Here is a 16,944-nt window from a genome sequence, read left to right as displayed (position 1 = left end):
TGTGAGGGGGCTGCATTATACTGTGTGTTTGTGGGGGGGGGCTGCACTATACTGTCTGTGTGGGGCTGCATTATACTCTGAAGGGGCTGCATTATACTCTGAAGGGGCTACATTATACTCTATGAGGGGACTGCATTATACTCTATGAGGGGAGCTGCAGTATTCTCTGTGGGGGGCTGCATTATACTCTGAGGGGGGCTGCATTATACTCTATCAAGGACCATGGGGAGCGCATTTTACTATAATGTATGGGACCTGCATTATACTGTACTGTATTGAGGACTATCTGTACCAATTATTCTTCATCATCCGGAGTAAGGGTAGGTGCACACGGTCAGTAAACAATGCGGGTTGGATGCTGCATACTTGTGCAGCATTCAGACGTTACAGCATAGTGGATGGAATTTCATGAAATCCCATGCCCACTATGTGTGCAGCGGCAACTGCAGCTCACCCGCGGAGACTGATATGCGGTGCGTCTCTTCCGACCTCAGCATGTCTATCTTGCAGAGGCGCGAGTCTGTGCAAGATAAATTTCACCCGTACAATGTATTGGACGCGGTGGATCTGCACAATTCAATGACCACATGCGGATTCCCCTGCGTTGAATATCCTTCAGTGCTTTGGACGCAGTGCACATGTGCTGTGTCCAAAGCGCTGCCAATTACTGACGATGTGCACATACCCTAAAGAGGACGAGAAACAAGCGTCAAATGACTCTAATATTGTCAATCATACTCGTTTACTGGCCTGAACTCAGCCCTTGTAAATACAGCATGAATATTTCTGTGTGATGGTGTAATATCTGAGCATTTGGGGCCCCGCTTTAAACTTTTGCCCAGGGCCCCACTTTGTCTAAAACAGGCCCTGGACGTGAGCGAGCCCTAAAAATGAAAATGATTCTGTAATTCTGAATTCTTTGCACATGCATATATCACAATTCCTGTTTACAAATTCCAAACCGTAAATATTTATAGATGATTACACAGTTTCATGAAGATTCTCTTGTGCTGACACATAGTAACTCCTTGTGTTCGCAGATGTCACCCTGCTCACGTCCTCTGCCGGAGAGACTGACTGCATTACATCTGCCAGGTCAGCTAGTGACTGTAGACCTCTCCGACTAAGGGTTAAGTCCCCTGGTAGTAATGTGAGGCATAGACCTTTAAGAAGAGCCAGCCCCCTCCTTCCCTGGAGAAGCAGTGGCTTCTGTGTCGGTGCTATTGGACGCTTCCCCTGTCACTCTCTGCAGGGAGTGCTGCTTCCTCTTTGAAAATGTTGCAAGTTTGCAAGAGATCAGGATTCTGGGATTCTTAGATCAGAGCTGAGTGGTGATTTTTGGGCACAGGAAAGAAAACATGGGATCTCTGCAGCCATACTGTGCCCCATGAAGTTCCCAGGAGCAGGGGGGAGCTCTGCTGCTGATTATTTAGGGGAGCTGGCACCTGCTGGCACTCTGCGGATACCATGCACACATCAAGACCTGCTGATGACTTGAAGAAGAGCCACACACATTGGTAAAGGAAACAAAGGGGGGGGTGCTCCTGCCTTTTGCATAAGGTGCCCATGCCAGAGTCAGTCTAGGAGGACCTGTGTTCCTGGATCATGGGCACTGGAGTGTGCAGCAGGAGGCAGAAGAGTCTCCTCCACACTGGCTTCTGCCTGCTGGCACTGATGGGGCTGGGCAGTGGGGTCTACCTATACAACTACATCCAGAATAAAGCCAGGACCACAGAAGCCCAGGTTGTGAAATACAAGCAGCAGCAAGAAAGCCTGTCTGCCCAGCTGCAAGGTAAGCATGAGCTGGGCATCCGACCCCTGGCAGGGAGGGAGGGGCCTTTGCTGTTTGGTAGTTTCTGAAGGGGGCAAGCCAAAGCTTTTAATTGAATTAGAAAGCAATCTACTTCCTAGACAAATGCCGCCATATGCCGACCCCTCCTCTGCCTGCTGCCAAGTGTGGAGTTACAAAGTTCTCAGGGAAGGGGGTGAGGGTTCCTAGGAGGTCCTGGCAGCAGGGACACTTGGCACCCTCTTATTTCCCTCATGTGTTTGTTTCTAGGTCTGGACTTCTTTATAAATAGCTGAATGAGAGCAAGAGAAAGTGACACCATAGAATGGGGGAGATGCCAAGCTAATAAGGACCCTCGAGTGTAATACCAAGGCAAATGGCAGAAGCAGCAGCATCCAACATGTTGCCTTCTAGCCCTTGCGAAATTACAACCAATGTGTCCTGGCATCCTTAAAGGGATCCTGTCAGCAGGATTGTGCACAGTAACCTACAGGCAGTGTCAGGCCGGCGCCGTTATACTGACTACAATGATACCTTGGTTGATTAAATCCATCTTATGGTTGTTGTTTAATCTTTATTTGTAGTTTTCAGTTAATGAGATTCTCATGCTCAAGGGCAGCCTGTGGGCGGGAATGTGGGTGGGGCTGTAGGCTGGACTGTGGGCGGGACTTTCATGTGGTGCTCTGATTACATATGCATGGTTATGGGGTTATGACAGGTCACTGATCCCTCCCTGACCTGCCCCCTATTTTACATACTGTATATTTTATTGTGAGATTCGAAAAAAAATATAAAACTTCAACAAAATGGCACCGCAGGGGGCAGGTCATAAGCGTCCTGTCATAAGCCATCAGTATGAATATCTAAGCAGAGCATCATATAAAGCCCCGCCCACAGCCCCTCCCCGGAGCACGAGAATCTCGTTAACTGAAAATTGCAAATAAAGATTAAACAACAACCACAAGATGGATTTCATCACCAGGTATCAGTTTAATCAGTATAATGGCTCCAACCTGACACTGTAAGTTACTGTGGACAATCCTGCCGACAGGTTCACTTTAAGCCATGTTCAGTATTTGGTCAGTATTTTACATCAGTATTTGTAAGCCAAAACCCAGAGTGGGTGATAAATCCAGAAGTGGTGACGTGTTTCTATTATACTTTTCCTTTGATTGTTCCACTCCTGGTTTTGGCTACAAATACTGACGTAAAACACTGACGAAATACTGATGGTGTGAACATGGCCTTAGTTGTAGTTTAGCAGTAGTTGGAAGAGTCACAGTCACTATTATACTCTACTTCAAGCACATGCAACCAGTGGTTCTCCATCATTGGGACGCCACCATCCATTAGACGTTACCACGATCTCTACTGCGCTGTGCACAGATCCACTAGTTAGTCCGTTTCACGATCATAAATATGGAAATAAAATGTCCCAGTACAGGATCCGTTCTTTGAATTAGAAAGGAAGAGTCATAATTAGTGATGAGCAAACATATTTTTGAGCCCCCTGAAGTCACTTGGTTAGCACCAGAGCATGCTCAGATAACACCTTATCCGAGCACGTTGGCTCATCGCTACTCATAATATATCTTCCATGTGCCTCCTTTCCAGCTTTAACTGGACTAGTAACAATACAGCAACTGTATCTGTTTTCTTTTTTTTACTTTGAAGTCTATGGAAATGGATCATAAAGGATGGTCATTTATTTTATCATCCATTAACAGATTCCAATTTTATTTTTTTTAAAGAAGGATCCATTTAAAGCCAGAAAATTTGGTTTCCATTTTGCATTAGTTTTTGCTTGTTTTAGATCTGTTAGAGACATCTCTGAAGACCTCCAGTGTTCTGATCATGTGCGGTGCTAAAAAGAAAAACAGATGTTAACGAAAGACAAAACAAATGACCATCCACTGTGATCCATTTCCCATAGACTTCAATGTTAAAAAAATGGATCCAGCTTTTTTCCGTTACAAACGGATGACCACTGGACGGAGCCTAAATGTGCAAAATGGGACGAGAACAAGGATAAATTAATGTAGTGCCTAGGATTTGTTTCTGGCTGGCAGTTCTCCCACTGAACCTGAGAGATAAATTAAAAGTAAGGGGTGTTTTTAACACATCCTCCAGCCTCTGGTTGACACACATTGGTACCCTAAGGGAATCTTATCGGTGACTTGTGTTACATGGGGGGTTTCAGGATTTGGGGGTCATTCTTTGCTTGATAAATGGATGATCAGAAAGGTAAGAGACTTTATACTTGATGTCTGGTGCTAGGGGCTGTGGCACCGCCAATAACCGCATTCATTGCATGCATTTGCATGAATGGCACTATTACTTATAAAAACTTCTGCTGCATTTTTCTTTCTTTTTTTTTAAATCCAGACAACCTTCTACAGACTTGCATCTAATTAATTACACTAAATTATAAGACATTCCCTTTAAAGGGAACCTGTCACCCCCCCCCGGGTGTTTTTCAGTTAAAGAGCCACCTTCATCAGCACTAAGGCTGCATTCTGTGACGGTGGCTCTTCTTTTTCTGACCCCCTAGTAACGCTGAAATATAGACTTTTATAAATAGCTCCTCATACCTGTAATGTGTCCCATAGGTATGGTGTGTCCCCCTGTATCAGCTGCCTACCATCCGTCCATCATGCCTGTCCTGTGTCTGGGCAACGCCCACCATCAGTCCATCATGATGCCTCGTGCGTCGCTGCCTCCTGTTTTGAATGCCGGCGCCTGCGCTGTGACAAGAGTTCTCGGGCATGTGCAGGGCGCACTGCCCGAGAACCGACATTAGGCTATTGCGCCTGCGCATTGTGGAGGCCCCAGATCCCGCCTCGCAGTGTGTTATGATGTATTCACACTGCGGGGCTGGGGCTTCCGCAACACGCAGGCGCAATAGCCTGATGTCGGTTCTCGGACCGTGCGCACTGCGCATGCCCGAGAACGCTTGTTACAGCGCAGGCGCTGGGATTCAAAGCAGGAGGAGGCAGCGACACACAGGGGCATCATGATGGACGCATGGTGGGCGGTGCCGAGACACCGGACAGGCATGATGGAAGGATGGTAGGCGGCTGATACAGGGGGACACACCATACCTATGGGACACATTACAGGTATGAGGAGCTAATTATAAAAGTCAATATTTTGGCATTACTGGGGGTCAGAAAAAGAAGAGCCACCTCCACAGAATGCAGCCTAGTGCTACTGAAGGTGGCTCTTTAACTGAAAAACGCCCTGGGGGGGTGACAGGTTCCCTTTATGGGCATGTGCACGCTGAGTCTTCCTGCAACATTTTTGGAGCAAAAACTGAACACAAAGTCCAAGTTTTTGAGCAGCATTTTCATGAGTTTCTGCTTCAAAGGCTTCTGAAAAAAAACCCAACTGTGTGCACATACCATAATAAGGCTGGACTTCTCGCTTCTTCCGCTCCTCCCCTGTCTGGAGTCCCTTCTTCACATTCTAGTCGTCTCTTCTGACAAAGATGTTAGACAATATTTGTATTTCCCATGGAAAAGAAAACATTTCTGGATAATATTTTTTTTTTAGTTTTTTTATTTTATTTTATTTTTTTATTTACTTTTTTTAGAACTCGTCATGAGCCGTTTTTCTGTTACGTCTTTTGGAAATATTTGAGAAAAAGTATTTTCTTTATTTTATTTTAAATCTTCCAGTTGCTGCAGGTATCACAGCTTTTAGTATTAATCCTTAGGAATGGTGCGAGTCTCTCCAGGAAAGGCGTTTATTCGTGAGGATTTATTGACTTGTATTCGCGGCTCATTAATTGTTATAGGCAGGAGTCATGAACATAATTTAATAGATCGATGGAAATGGTTTTAGTGCTTTTTTTTCCTCTCCTAAGGACCCAGGTATAAATCGTCCAGGGGGATGTGGACAGGCCTGGAATGAGTTGTCTGCAGATGGTCTTGTACCGTTGTGAGTACAGAGGGGACATGTCCGGTTCTGTAGGACGTGGGATGATTTCGCTTGGTTGGTGCACATATAGGTGTGAGCATCCGATACACCTAGGCTTGGACGTACTGTGGTATTCTGGTCTCAATGTCTGTCTTTGCTGAAAACCTAGACAGATGGCTTCTAAAATGGGATGTCTGCTTTTTAAATTTGCATATCTAATTTTAATCTATTAGGACCTTCTGAGACTACTATAGAAGCACAACTACGGGAGACCATTCTCGTGGGGCCCTCTCGGTGTGGATTGGCTTGTACCTACCAAAGGTAATCCAGGAAAGAACAACCAGTGAAACAAAACTGGATCATGGACATCCAAGTTGAAGGCAGTGCGGTCCCACAGAAGAGCAAATGTAGCACAAGTTGCCAATAGGCTATGATAGAAAACTGACCAAGTACACCCCTTCGTGGCAGCAGTGTTACCTAATGGCAATGGTTTCTTTCAGGATTCACACTCCAAACATTGTACAGAACTGGTATAAGGGATATAACAAAGGTGCACACAGACTTATTGACTTTTTTTGTTGAGTCCCATGCAATGCGTTTGCGTACCCTCCTGCAAGATCTGAGCGCTTCTGCCAGATGAGCTGCCTAGCTTATTGTTATTTTTTAGGGGGTTTGAGTGATAGGAGGGGTCCGAGGACCCGTGCTCCACCAATTGTCAGCACATGTAAAGAGATGTAATATATATAATAAAATGAAACCTATAAATGATCTTGAAGGAGCAGACGCTCAAGTAGATAATATAGAATAATGAATTTATTTAATTCTTAAAGACATAGTAATAAAATACTGTTTATCAAAAAGAGGAAAAAAGTGGTATCAGAAATTATTCAGCTGGCAAGTGCATTCTCATAGATCAGAGTAATTGCTGGCCTTAGTAAATATTGGTACCTCTATTTAACCATAAAGTCAACCAATAACATGACTTTACAGATACACCATAAGAAATGGGACCTAAGTAGTCACAGATGCTGGTTCGTGAGGTCAGATGAATAATCTATTACCTGTGGCCATGGTAGAAGAGAACTCTGCACTGTTGCTGGCACCTCGACGCGCGTTTCATCGCCTCTGCGGTTTTGTTCGGAGGAGGTGATGTAATAAAATGGTTACAATTTTTTTTAAGGATGGTGCATGAGAAGATGATTTTTTTTTACCAACAATGACTATGAACCACTTATATACAATGGTTAGTGAGGTATTGTGCAGCTCTCTTATCCAAGTGAATGAACCAGGAGGACCTGGCTGAACAGTGACTACATTTTCATGGGGTAAATTAAAAAAATCTGTTAAATTGCCTAAGAATGATAAACTAAATTAACTCAAATAACTTTGATAGGTGCCCATAGATTTTGGGTAGCTGCAGCTGAACCCTCATTCAGCAGACAGTTGCCGTCCCTTCTCTGTTATACCGGAATTCTGCCCGATATTTCTCCCATGACATCTGTTGGGTGTCAGACACACTAGGTGAGGTGGATCCTCAAAGACCAAGATCCAGTTGGCATATGGGCATCGGTGCAGCAGGCAGATGAAGCACATGGGAAACAGGAAGCAGAGGTACTGGAAGTCTCAGGCAGATAGGAGACGTCCTGGAGACTGCAGATAGGCAGCAGATGTATTGGTAGCCGCAGACAGACTGAAGATGTCCAGAACACTGCAGACAGGTAGCGGAGGTCCTGGAAAACTGGGAATAGGTAGCAGAGGTACTGGAAGCCGCAGGCAGATCGGAGACATGTTGGAGACCACAGATAGATAGTAGAGATACTAGAAGACTGGAAACAGGTAGCAGAGGTATTGGAAGCCGCAGGAAGACAGGAAACGTTCTGGAGACCGCAGACAGGCATCAGAGGTACTGAAAACCGCAAACAGGTCATGGTGCACTAACAAACTAAGAGACTTAATACTAAGACACAGGTATGTGTCTTGGTAGACCTTAAATAGGCTTAGGCAGATGATCACATGGGAGAACGTAAAGCTACTTGCAAATTCCAATGTGGAGCACAAGAAGACATAGTGGACCAGGGTGAAGGGAGCAGGGAGCAGAGCCCAGACCAGGGACAGGTGTGTAACACTGGAAGGCTGACCTATATGGTCAGTCAGTAGGGCCCCCAAAGTGTTTCAGCATGTCACAGTTCAGGGGGTTACCACCAATGCTAACTTTTAATCTCACTGTAAAGTTTCCAAAGTTTTAAACTAAAAGTGCATCATCAATAAGTAAATAAAAAATTATCATAGTCTTAAATTCACATTTCTCATGTTGATTTCTGTATCTGTAAACCATTGTATTTTATCAGCGTTGATCAGTTCTTTGTTCCTATCTTGCTTTTTTTCTGCTCCACAAAGTTGATCTCAATTTATCAGTAGGGAGGGGATCTATGCCTCCCTGGCGGTTGGGTCATTGTGCACGAGTGGGGTGTTTGTGCTCTGCTCCCACCCACACAGGACGCCAGTGCACAGTTGAGCGGCTGCCAGATTGCTGTAGGCTGCTAGGGTCATGAAAGAATGGTTACAAAGGCCGTGGCGGAGATTAGCGCAGGGTATTGTCTGGTAGTACTGTTTGTTAAGCTTCGTAGTAGTACACCACCATTTACGTTTGGGTTTTTTTAAGGACGTGAAAGACTCCCAGCTCACAACCGTAGAAACATGTTCCAACAATTCATACTCTAAGCGTGGAGAATGTTCTGGCACGGAATGTTTTGCACTGGATGGAGTTTACGTTGTTTATATAAGGCAATGTTCCCTTCTCCATTTTTTGGAGGTATTTCGTAATATATATTTTTTATTGGAAGTTGGTAACATAGGCAACGTATCGCATATTGATCCCTATAATGGATGCATGTAGTGTTGGTGCTTTGTGCTGTAAGAACAAGAGTCGTTTTATTCATTTATTTTTGTGTGCGATGTTTAATTAAATATAAAAGAATTCCGGAACGCACGCTCGTCTTCGCACCCGACTTGTTTCCTTTCAGCGTAGCAACATTTTAATTAATATTATTGAATAGTTCCTCTTGGCTTGTTGTTAGGCGTTGAATCCCTGATCCTGCCGTAAAAATGTGTCTAACCAAACTTGGCAGCGTGAGACGTGTTCTAGGTAGTTGTAAATTATTATTACTTTGTATTTGCTGCAACATCGGCATCGACACAAGGTGTGTGCATCGGATTTAGAAAAAGCCTTTGCGCAATAGGTGAACGTCTGCAGAATCCTCAAAGTTTGGCAGGACCAGTTAGCTGACTGTTTAATATGTTTTATAGGTTCAGACTTTTCTCTGGTGGCCAGTTTTGGAGAAACGGGACGAAGAATTATTGGGGGTGTTGGGTTTGGTTTCAATGGTAACTTTTACCCCTTGGACTGGAGGATCTTGAGTTTTCCTTTCCATGATCAATGGTCAATTCCCACCAGTTTTGCTAATGACGCTGGTTCTTTGCAGAAAGGATCGTACCAGAGATTCTCTGATATATACACAGTTGTGTTTTTTTCCTCTTTCTGATGGATCAGGATCCGTAGGCACCTGCGTCGCCCTTCGATGGTACCCTCTTTAGACCTCAAGGTGAGGTTGATGCAATTGATGTGCCGCTTGTTCCAAGATGCTGACAGTTGAAAGTCAAAAGCATAAAAGTTTTAGTTAGATGCAGATAAGAGATAAGTAAAGGTATTAAGGTTCGAACTGAGTCAAGTCTCGGTACAGAAGTCACACGAGACATTTGACTTCGGACTTAGACGTTCTTTCTTTTGTCTTGGTGGCCTCGTTCATGCCACTGCCTTACGGGATTTATTTAAGATGTTCTTTACGCATCTGCTGATCTTTGCACTTCAATGTTCTTGGACTGGAGGAGGCTCGTAGAATGATATTAATTTACAAACTGCATGGATCAAATTCACCTGCTCCTCAGCGTCCTCGGAGAGGTCACGGTGACTGGAGCATAAAACGTCTGCTCTCAGAGAAAGGTCTTATTTTCTTGCAGGAAATTCATTAACAATACATAAAATCTTCTGTTTTATGGCTGTCTCTATAAAATGAATAGAAGTTTGCGTTGTTGCATCCCAGGATACGTGTGGGCCGTCATGTGTTCATTTCTGCTCCAGGAAGTGTGTATTGTACTGATCAAAGTAAGCATGGGGGAAGCCTCCAAAAAAAGACTGTTGTCATTAAAAGAGGCATGAACCCCCGTGATCTTCTACTTTCATAGTTTTAAGGTTGACGGTAGACATAAGTGCATCAAGTTCAACCTATAGTCTCAATGTGAAGCGAAAAAAGGAGAAATATGCAGCACTCACCAATATAGCTGAAAAACTGTGCGTCTTTATTTCACATGAATTCCATCAATAGATATGTGGACATGCAGGACGTTAGAGGAATGCTAGGGGAGGGAGGTGCCAGACAACGGCCGTTTCGCGATTACTCGCTTCTATGGGTCCAGGTGACAAGGATCAGATTTTTTTTTGCTGCTCAATAAACAGCGGCTCCTCTTCAGCCGGAATCAGTCGTTCAACATGAATGTTTCAATAGGGGAAATTTTACATCTCGGAGCGAGTATGATCCGGGAATACAAAATTCTAAGAGTTCTTTCACACCCTCGAGGCCAGAAGGAGACTTGTCTGTGCTTTAAAGGAAAATAATGGTAGTTTGGGGGGGATTTAATTTCTCTAAAAGAAACTTCAATGCATAGGTCTATTCCAAAGGGGGAAATTTGTCTCATTATTTAAGTCTATAATATATAAAATAAATATAATCAACATAAATAAAAATAATATAAATATATAAATATAATCAATATAAATAAAAATAACATAAATATATAATAATATATTATTATAATTATAATATATACTGTATATATATATATATATATATATATATAAAGTGCACAGTCTATGGCTGGGGTTCAAGTCCCGGCTCTGCCCTTTGGAAAAAATAAATTATATACCAAGGCTCCTAACACTATAATACTCTATAATACCTACATTAGGTGGCTGTTATAGCGTAGCGATTAAAGTGCACAACCAACAATGTGGGAGACTGGGATTCAAATCCTGGCTTTGCCCTGTTGGAAATAATATACCAGTAGTGGTCCTTGGGCAAGACTACTAACACTATATTGCCTACCTCAATAAACATGAGAGTGTCATGAATAAAGACAGTTATGCCGGCTCAGACGTCGCTCAGATTAACGAGGTCCGCGTCAGATGTCGAGGAACCAGGACAATCTGATGATAAATGGGCTACTGGAACAAATTAGACATGTACAAGGCAAGAGAACCTGGATCTGATGAAATGCTGCTATAATAGCAGACCAAATGAGAGAGGATATATGAAGAGTATGAGGAAACTCTGGATGGATACGAGACCTGCATGTCCACCGACTTAGAAACAACTAGTCACACAACGTTTCAATATCATAAAGAGATAGCTATTATCACAACTTAAGATGGATCAACTGCACTGCTGCTCCACCCCACATGAAGACCTGGAAGATCAACATGTGCAACCCCCTGAAAATCCTGACCCAATCCTGCAACTAAAGGGCGCAGCAGCTGATCTGAAACAGAAGATCTTAGATAAACTAAATACCATCAATACCAGAGATCGACTGCCAAGGCTCAGCAAAGAAACACCACCAGACAGGATGCTAGAAGATGCCAATAGAGCACTTGCATCATTATCTAACACCACCATAACTCAAACTAATAAACTGATCTATGCTACTGCCTCAGCAATCATGGAACTGCTTGGCTATACAACCAGCAAGAACAACAGAAAAATGTGGCCACCTTGGAAAAGAAGACTGGAGACAAAGATCAAGGTGACACGAAGGGAAGTCAGCCAACTAACAGAAATACAGAAGGGTGTAAAGATCAAGAATAAGACCAAGCTGGACAAGTACAAAGGCCTGACTCCAACTGAAGTCCTAGAGACTGCTAAACAAAGGCTCACAGCACTCGCTGCAAGACTAGGGAGATACACTAGAGAAGTGGAGGCCTTGAAGATAAATGCCCTGTTTTCCAAAGAACCATCCAAGGTGTACTCCCAAGTACAGAGTAACAGCACAAAGGCAGCAACTCCACCATTAGCAGAGACTGAACAATACTGGAGGGAGAAGGAAAAGAACCCAACACCAGTGCAATGTGGCTGCAAGATCTGAGAATGAAACACCACAACCACCTAGAGCAAGAACCAGTCACCATTACAGAAGCAGACATCCAGCAGTGGGTCAAGAACATGAAGAGCTGGACAGCACCTGGCCCAGATATGACCACACCTACTGGCTAAAGAAATTAACAGTGGCATATGAACGCATGGCAAAGCAGATTAATCAACTGCTAGAAGAAGGCCACCATCCAGATTGACTAACACAAGGTAGAATAGTGCTGATCATGAAGGATCCTCACAAAGGAACAGTTCCATCCAACTACCGCCCAATAACCTGCCTTACAGCAACATGGAAACTCCTGTCAAGCATCATAGCCACCAAGCTACAGAACCATATGAACCAGTATATGAATCTAGCTCAGAAAGGCATTGGGACTGACACCAGAGGCTCTAAGCTCCAGCTTCTAGTAGATAGAGTTGTTGCTCAAGATCCAGACAGACCAATCGCAGCACAGCCTGGATTGACTACAGGAAAGCCTATGACTCAATGCCACACACATGGATCTGTGAATGCATGGCTCTCTATAGTGTCAACAGGAAATTAAGAACCTTCCTCAGAAACTCAATGGGGTGATGGAGAAGAACATTGGAAGTCAACTCAAGACAACTAGCACAAGTGACCATCAAATGTGGTGATGTACTGTTCCCATTGCTGTTCTGCATAGGTGTCGCGTGTACCTGTCCTGTGTGACACGACTTGCAGGTCGGTAACTGAAACAACAAGGCTGTCACGTATACCTGTCCTGTGTGACACGACCAGCAGGTCGGTAACTGAAACAACAAGACAAAAGGGGAACACCGGGGAAACAGTTACAACGGTGGGCCCTGCAATAGGGAACGGGGACGTGTAGACCTCCTGCACTCCCCTGAGGCAGTGTCCCTGAACACTCCTAACTTCCCTATACAGACTCTTCACCTGTCGCCGACAGGATACCTGAATCCCTCACTAACCCTGCACCTATCCCTTACTAGGGAACTGGTTAGTGCGGACACTGGTCCCACTGCTGCACTAATACACACAAAGGAAAATACACCAACCGGGGAAAAAAAAAACACTTATCTTTCTCTGTTGCAGTCACCGGGCAGCAGAATTCAGCACCAGATCAGCTTTCAGCTGTGGCTCGACACCTAAGAGCCAGCTGCTACCTTCACCGTCTTTCTCTGCTGCAGACATCGGGCAGCAGAGTTCAGCACCAGATCAGCTTTCAGCAGTGGCTAAACACCTCAGAGCCAGCTGCTAACATCACCGTGGTTGGAATCCACCAAGGACCTGCTATAACCACACCAGGTGATACACTAGGTGACCTTATATAGCAAAGGAGGAGTAGTCACCGTCAGCAGAGAAACCAAAGACATGTAATAACACCTGTGGCCACCGGGGGTAAAAACCCATATTAAGGCCCCAGAGGCCTGAAAGGAAAAAAAAGGTTTACATGAGGGAATCCAGAATCTGACACAGATCCAAGAATTGGACTGTGACAGTACCCCTCCCTCAATGAGGGGCCTCTGGACCGTCAACACTGTACTACACTGGAGACCACCTACAGTGAGGACGCCTTGTTCCGCCAGAGTTCACTTCAGCAATCATCTGACACTCCGGGTCATGGCAAGAGAGGGCAGATGGAGGTGACGACGTATACTCCGGAGGTACCACAAATCTCCAGAGCGCCGACGTGGGGAATGAGCTAGGCCTGGGTATAACAAAGGGTAACCCCAGATGATAACTTGCTGGTGCGAGAATGGCAGACACCCATACAAACACGTACACACCCAGGTCCGGACCTGAACGTTTATTGTCATTCACTCTCTTGCCACTAGATGGTGAACTTCTCAGAACCGACAACAGAGGCGTCCCCCCGTGTAGTAACACTCACACCCCCACAAGGCTCAGAGGTAACCACTCCTCTCTGCCCCCCCTCCTAAGAGGACTCTGGGTCCAAGGGGCAGCTTGTGGTGAGGGTTGTGACTTGCCCCTACTCCCTGGCAGCACCCCTGCTGCCACTATTGGAGGAGAAGAGGACAGGAATATGGAGGAAATACACACTCCCTGGTCGTCTTCTTCCACACGACCATGAGGGGGCAGCTTCTTCGAAGGTATAGAAGTTTCGGCGTGAGCACCACGGACTAAATCATCAGTCTGCCCACTACAGGGATGTGCCCCCTCACCACGGGGAACATCAGGCAGCACCTCGGGGACACCAACTCCTCCCACCTGCCTAGGTGCGTCCGCGTGTATGAGCAAGTCCTGCTCCCTTGCAGGGACTACAGGTCTGTACTTGGCACATTGCTCACCAGAGAAAATGAGTGGTTGGTTATAAACTGTCGTGTGTACCTGTCCTGTGTGACACGACCCACAGATCGGTAACTGAAACAACAAGATTGTCACGTATACCTGTCCTGTGTGACATGACCTGCAGGTCGGTAACTGAAACAACAAGACAAAAGGGGAACATCGGGGAAACAGTTACAACGGTGGGCCCTGCAATAGGAAACGGGGACGTGGAGACCTCCTGCACTCCCCTGAGGCAGTGTCCCTGAACACTCCTAACTTCCCTATACAGACTCTTCACCTGTCGCCGACAGGATACCTGAATCCCTCACTAACCCTGCACCTATCCCTTACTAGGGAACTGGTTAGTGCGGACACTGGTCCCACTGCTGCACTAATACACATGAAGGAAAATACACCAAACGGGGGGAAACAACAAAACACTTATCTTTCTCTGCTGCGGGCAGCAGAGTTCAGCACCAGATCAGCTTTTAGCAGTGGCTAAACACCTCAGAGCCAGCTGCTAACTTTACCGTGGTTGGAATCCACCAAGGACCTGCTATAACCACACCAGCTGATACACCAGGTGACCTTATATAGCAAAGGAGAAGTGGTCACCATCAGCAGAGAAACCAAAGACGTAATAACACCTGTGGCCACCGGGGGCAAAAACTCATTTTTTCATGTACCATCGACATATAATGGAGGTGGCTGACATGAAGAAATCCTACCAATGGCTGGAGAAAACTGGACTCCGAGACAGCACAGAGCAAGCACTAAGTACCAGATCCATAGAAGCAGGAATCTACCACATAAGACAAGACCCAAGGTGCAGACTATGCAAAGAAACCTCAGAAACCGTCCAACACATAGTGGCAGGATGCAAAATGCAAGCAGGAACAGCGTATACCGAACGCCACAACCAAGTAGTGGGAATTGTATACAGGAACATCTGCACAGCATATGGGCTATGGGCGGTGGAGAATGAAAGGGCTAAAATCCTGTGGGACTTCAAGATCCAGTCGGATAAGCAGGTGTTGGCTAACCAACCAGACATTGTCATAGTAGACAAGGATGAGAAGACAGCAATGATAATAGATGTGGCAGTGCCAAGTGACAGCAACATCAGAAAGAAGGAATATGAGAAGCTGAAGCCAAGGCCTCTAAGGAGAACTGGAGAAGATGTGGAAGGTGAAGGCAACAGTGATTCCAGTGGTGATTGGAGCAGTGACCCCTAAGTAGGGAAAATAGCTACAACAGATCCCAGGAGCCACATCTGAGCTCTCTGTCCAGAAAAGCGCAACGTTGGGAAAAACTAAGATTCTGCACTGAACTCTGAAACTCCCAGGCCTGTGTTAGAGGACCTGAGAAAGGGAAAAGACAACAAAGACCACCCCCATTGGGGAGTGAGATGGAAGTTATATATAAAATTTTATTAAATAAATCCATGTATATTGACCTAAAAATAATTTTTGCATTTGGGTTTCATTAAAACATATTGCATTATTTTCCCGCAATCTCATTCACATGTTGCATATTTTTTCTTTGTGGATTTTTAATTTTTTTTAATCTACATCATGTCAATTTCTGCAGCATTTTTCATTCAGTTAAATGAATGTAGGGAAAAAAACGCACATATTTTACGCACCATTTTTCCCACGAATACTTGGGTTTTTGGGTACAGAAAAAAACTCTGCTGCAAATTCTCAACATGTGCACATAGCCTAAAGGTTTCTTTGCACATTTCCAGCTGCAGAATGAGTTAACTGAGAATCCATCATTGAGCTCCTTCTATTCTAAAGTTTGTAACACTTTTATTTGTCTTTTCCTGTTCTATCAGCTCAATTGTGACCACATCAAAGTTCAGCTTAACTTTCATGTGGTCATAAACCGGCACAGAAGAGTTCGGGAAAAAAAGTGTAACAAAGTCTGTCAGAACAAGCTCAAATTCCATATGCGATATACATTGGGTAAAGCATGTGGAGGAACTTTGATGTAGGGTCTTGTTCCTGCTTCTATGTGTATGAGGCTCTGACATGATGGACAATGGGCACCGTTTCCTGTGCTCTTGCCGAGCTGTGGGCTGGTTTGTCACTGCTGAAGGAAGGAGGAGGACATGACCTTTCCCATCTTGGCTCGTCTCGCCGGTGTCTTGTTGGCATGTCTTCTGTCGCCTCGGTGTAATTGCATGGTCATTTGTGTGCTGTAAATTATTGCTTCTTTCTTTCATTTACTGTGTGAGACGTGTCAGATCCTTTTGCCTTTCTAGTAATCGTTTCTTGGATTCGGTTGTGGCTTTTGTTTAACCCGTCCTTTGCCTCTATGATATTCTCACGATCAGAGTGCTGTTATTCAGAGGAACCTTCAAAATACCCGAGGTTCGACCGCCACCAAAATGGCATTAATAGGCAATACCTGTTAGACTTTAGACTTTACGCGCTGGAATATCCCTTTTAGAATTTAAAATTGTATTCATTTCTTTACGGCATAAAGTGGAATCAAGAGACAAAAAAGTCTCATGCTTTCTTTTCCTTTGACACCCAGGATTATGATGTAGGGTGGGATAATGTACTGTAGCCGGACCCCTTTAGTCTTCATTCCAGGTCACAAGCAGCTCAGCGTTACATTGATTTGGTCGGGAAACCAGTGATGTGGCCATTTCTTCAATGTGTCCCATATAGTGGCTGCAGGGTCTCCTGTCTTTCCCATCGAGCACATCTGGGACGTCATTGGTTGGTGATTACAAAGGAGCTGCCACTGCCAGC

The 16,944-nt window shown here is 44.8% G+C and overlaps 1 protein-coding gene across 2 annotated transcripts in view; it reads left to right on the top strand.

Annotated features, from left to right (window-relative positions):
• Positions 1 to 1,234: 1,234 nt before the first annotated feature.
• The window catches only part of LOC141097935 (uncharacterized), a 151,256-nt gene continuing 135,546 nt past the window's right edge, over positions 1,235 to 16,944 (top strand). The window contains exon 1 of one of the 2 annotated variants that reach the window (XM_073585463.1): positions 1,235 to 1,792. In XM_073585463.1, coding sequence (XP_073441564.1) covers positions 1,606 to 1,792 — 187 coding nt within the window. In that variant the 5' untranslated portion in view covers positions 1,235 to 1,605. The remainder of the gene's footprint in view (positions 1,793 to 16,944) is intronic. The other variant, XM_073585462.1, reaches the window with a different exon arrangement.

This window comes from Dendrobates tinctorius, unplaced genomic scaffold (genome assembly GCF_039654945.1).
Source record: "Dendrobates tinctorius isolate UK_male_01 unplaced genomic scaffold, ASM3965494v1 ptg000086l, whole genome shotgun sequence".
In the NCBI taxonomy this organism is placed as follows: Eukaryota; Metazoa; Chordata; class Amphibia; order Anura; family Dendrobatidae; genus Dendrobates; species Dendrobates tinctorius.
This window is presented reverse-complemented; position numbering and strand designations above follow the sequence as displayed.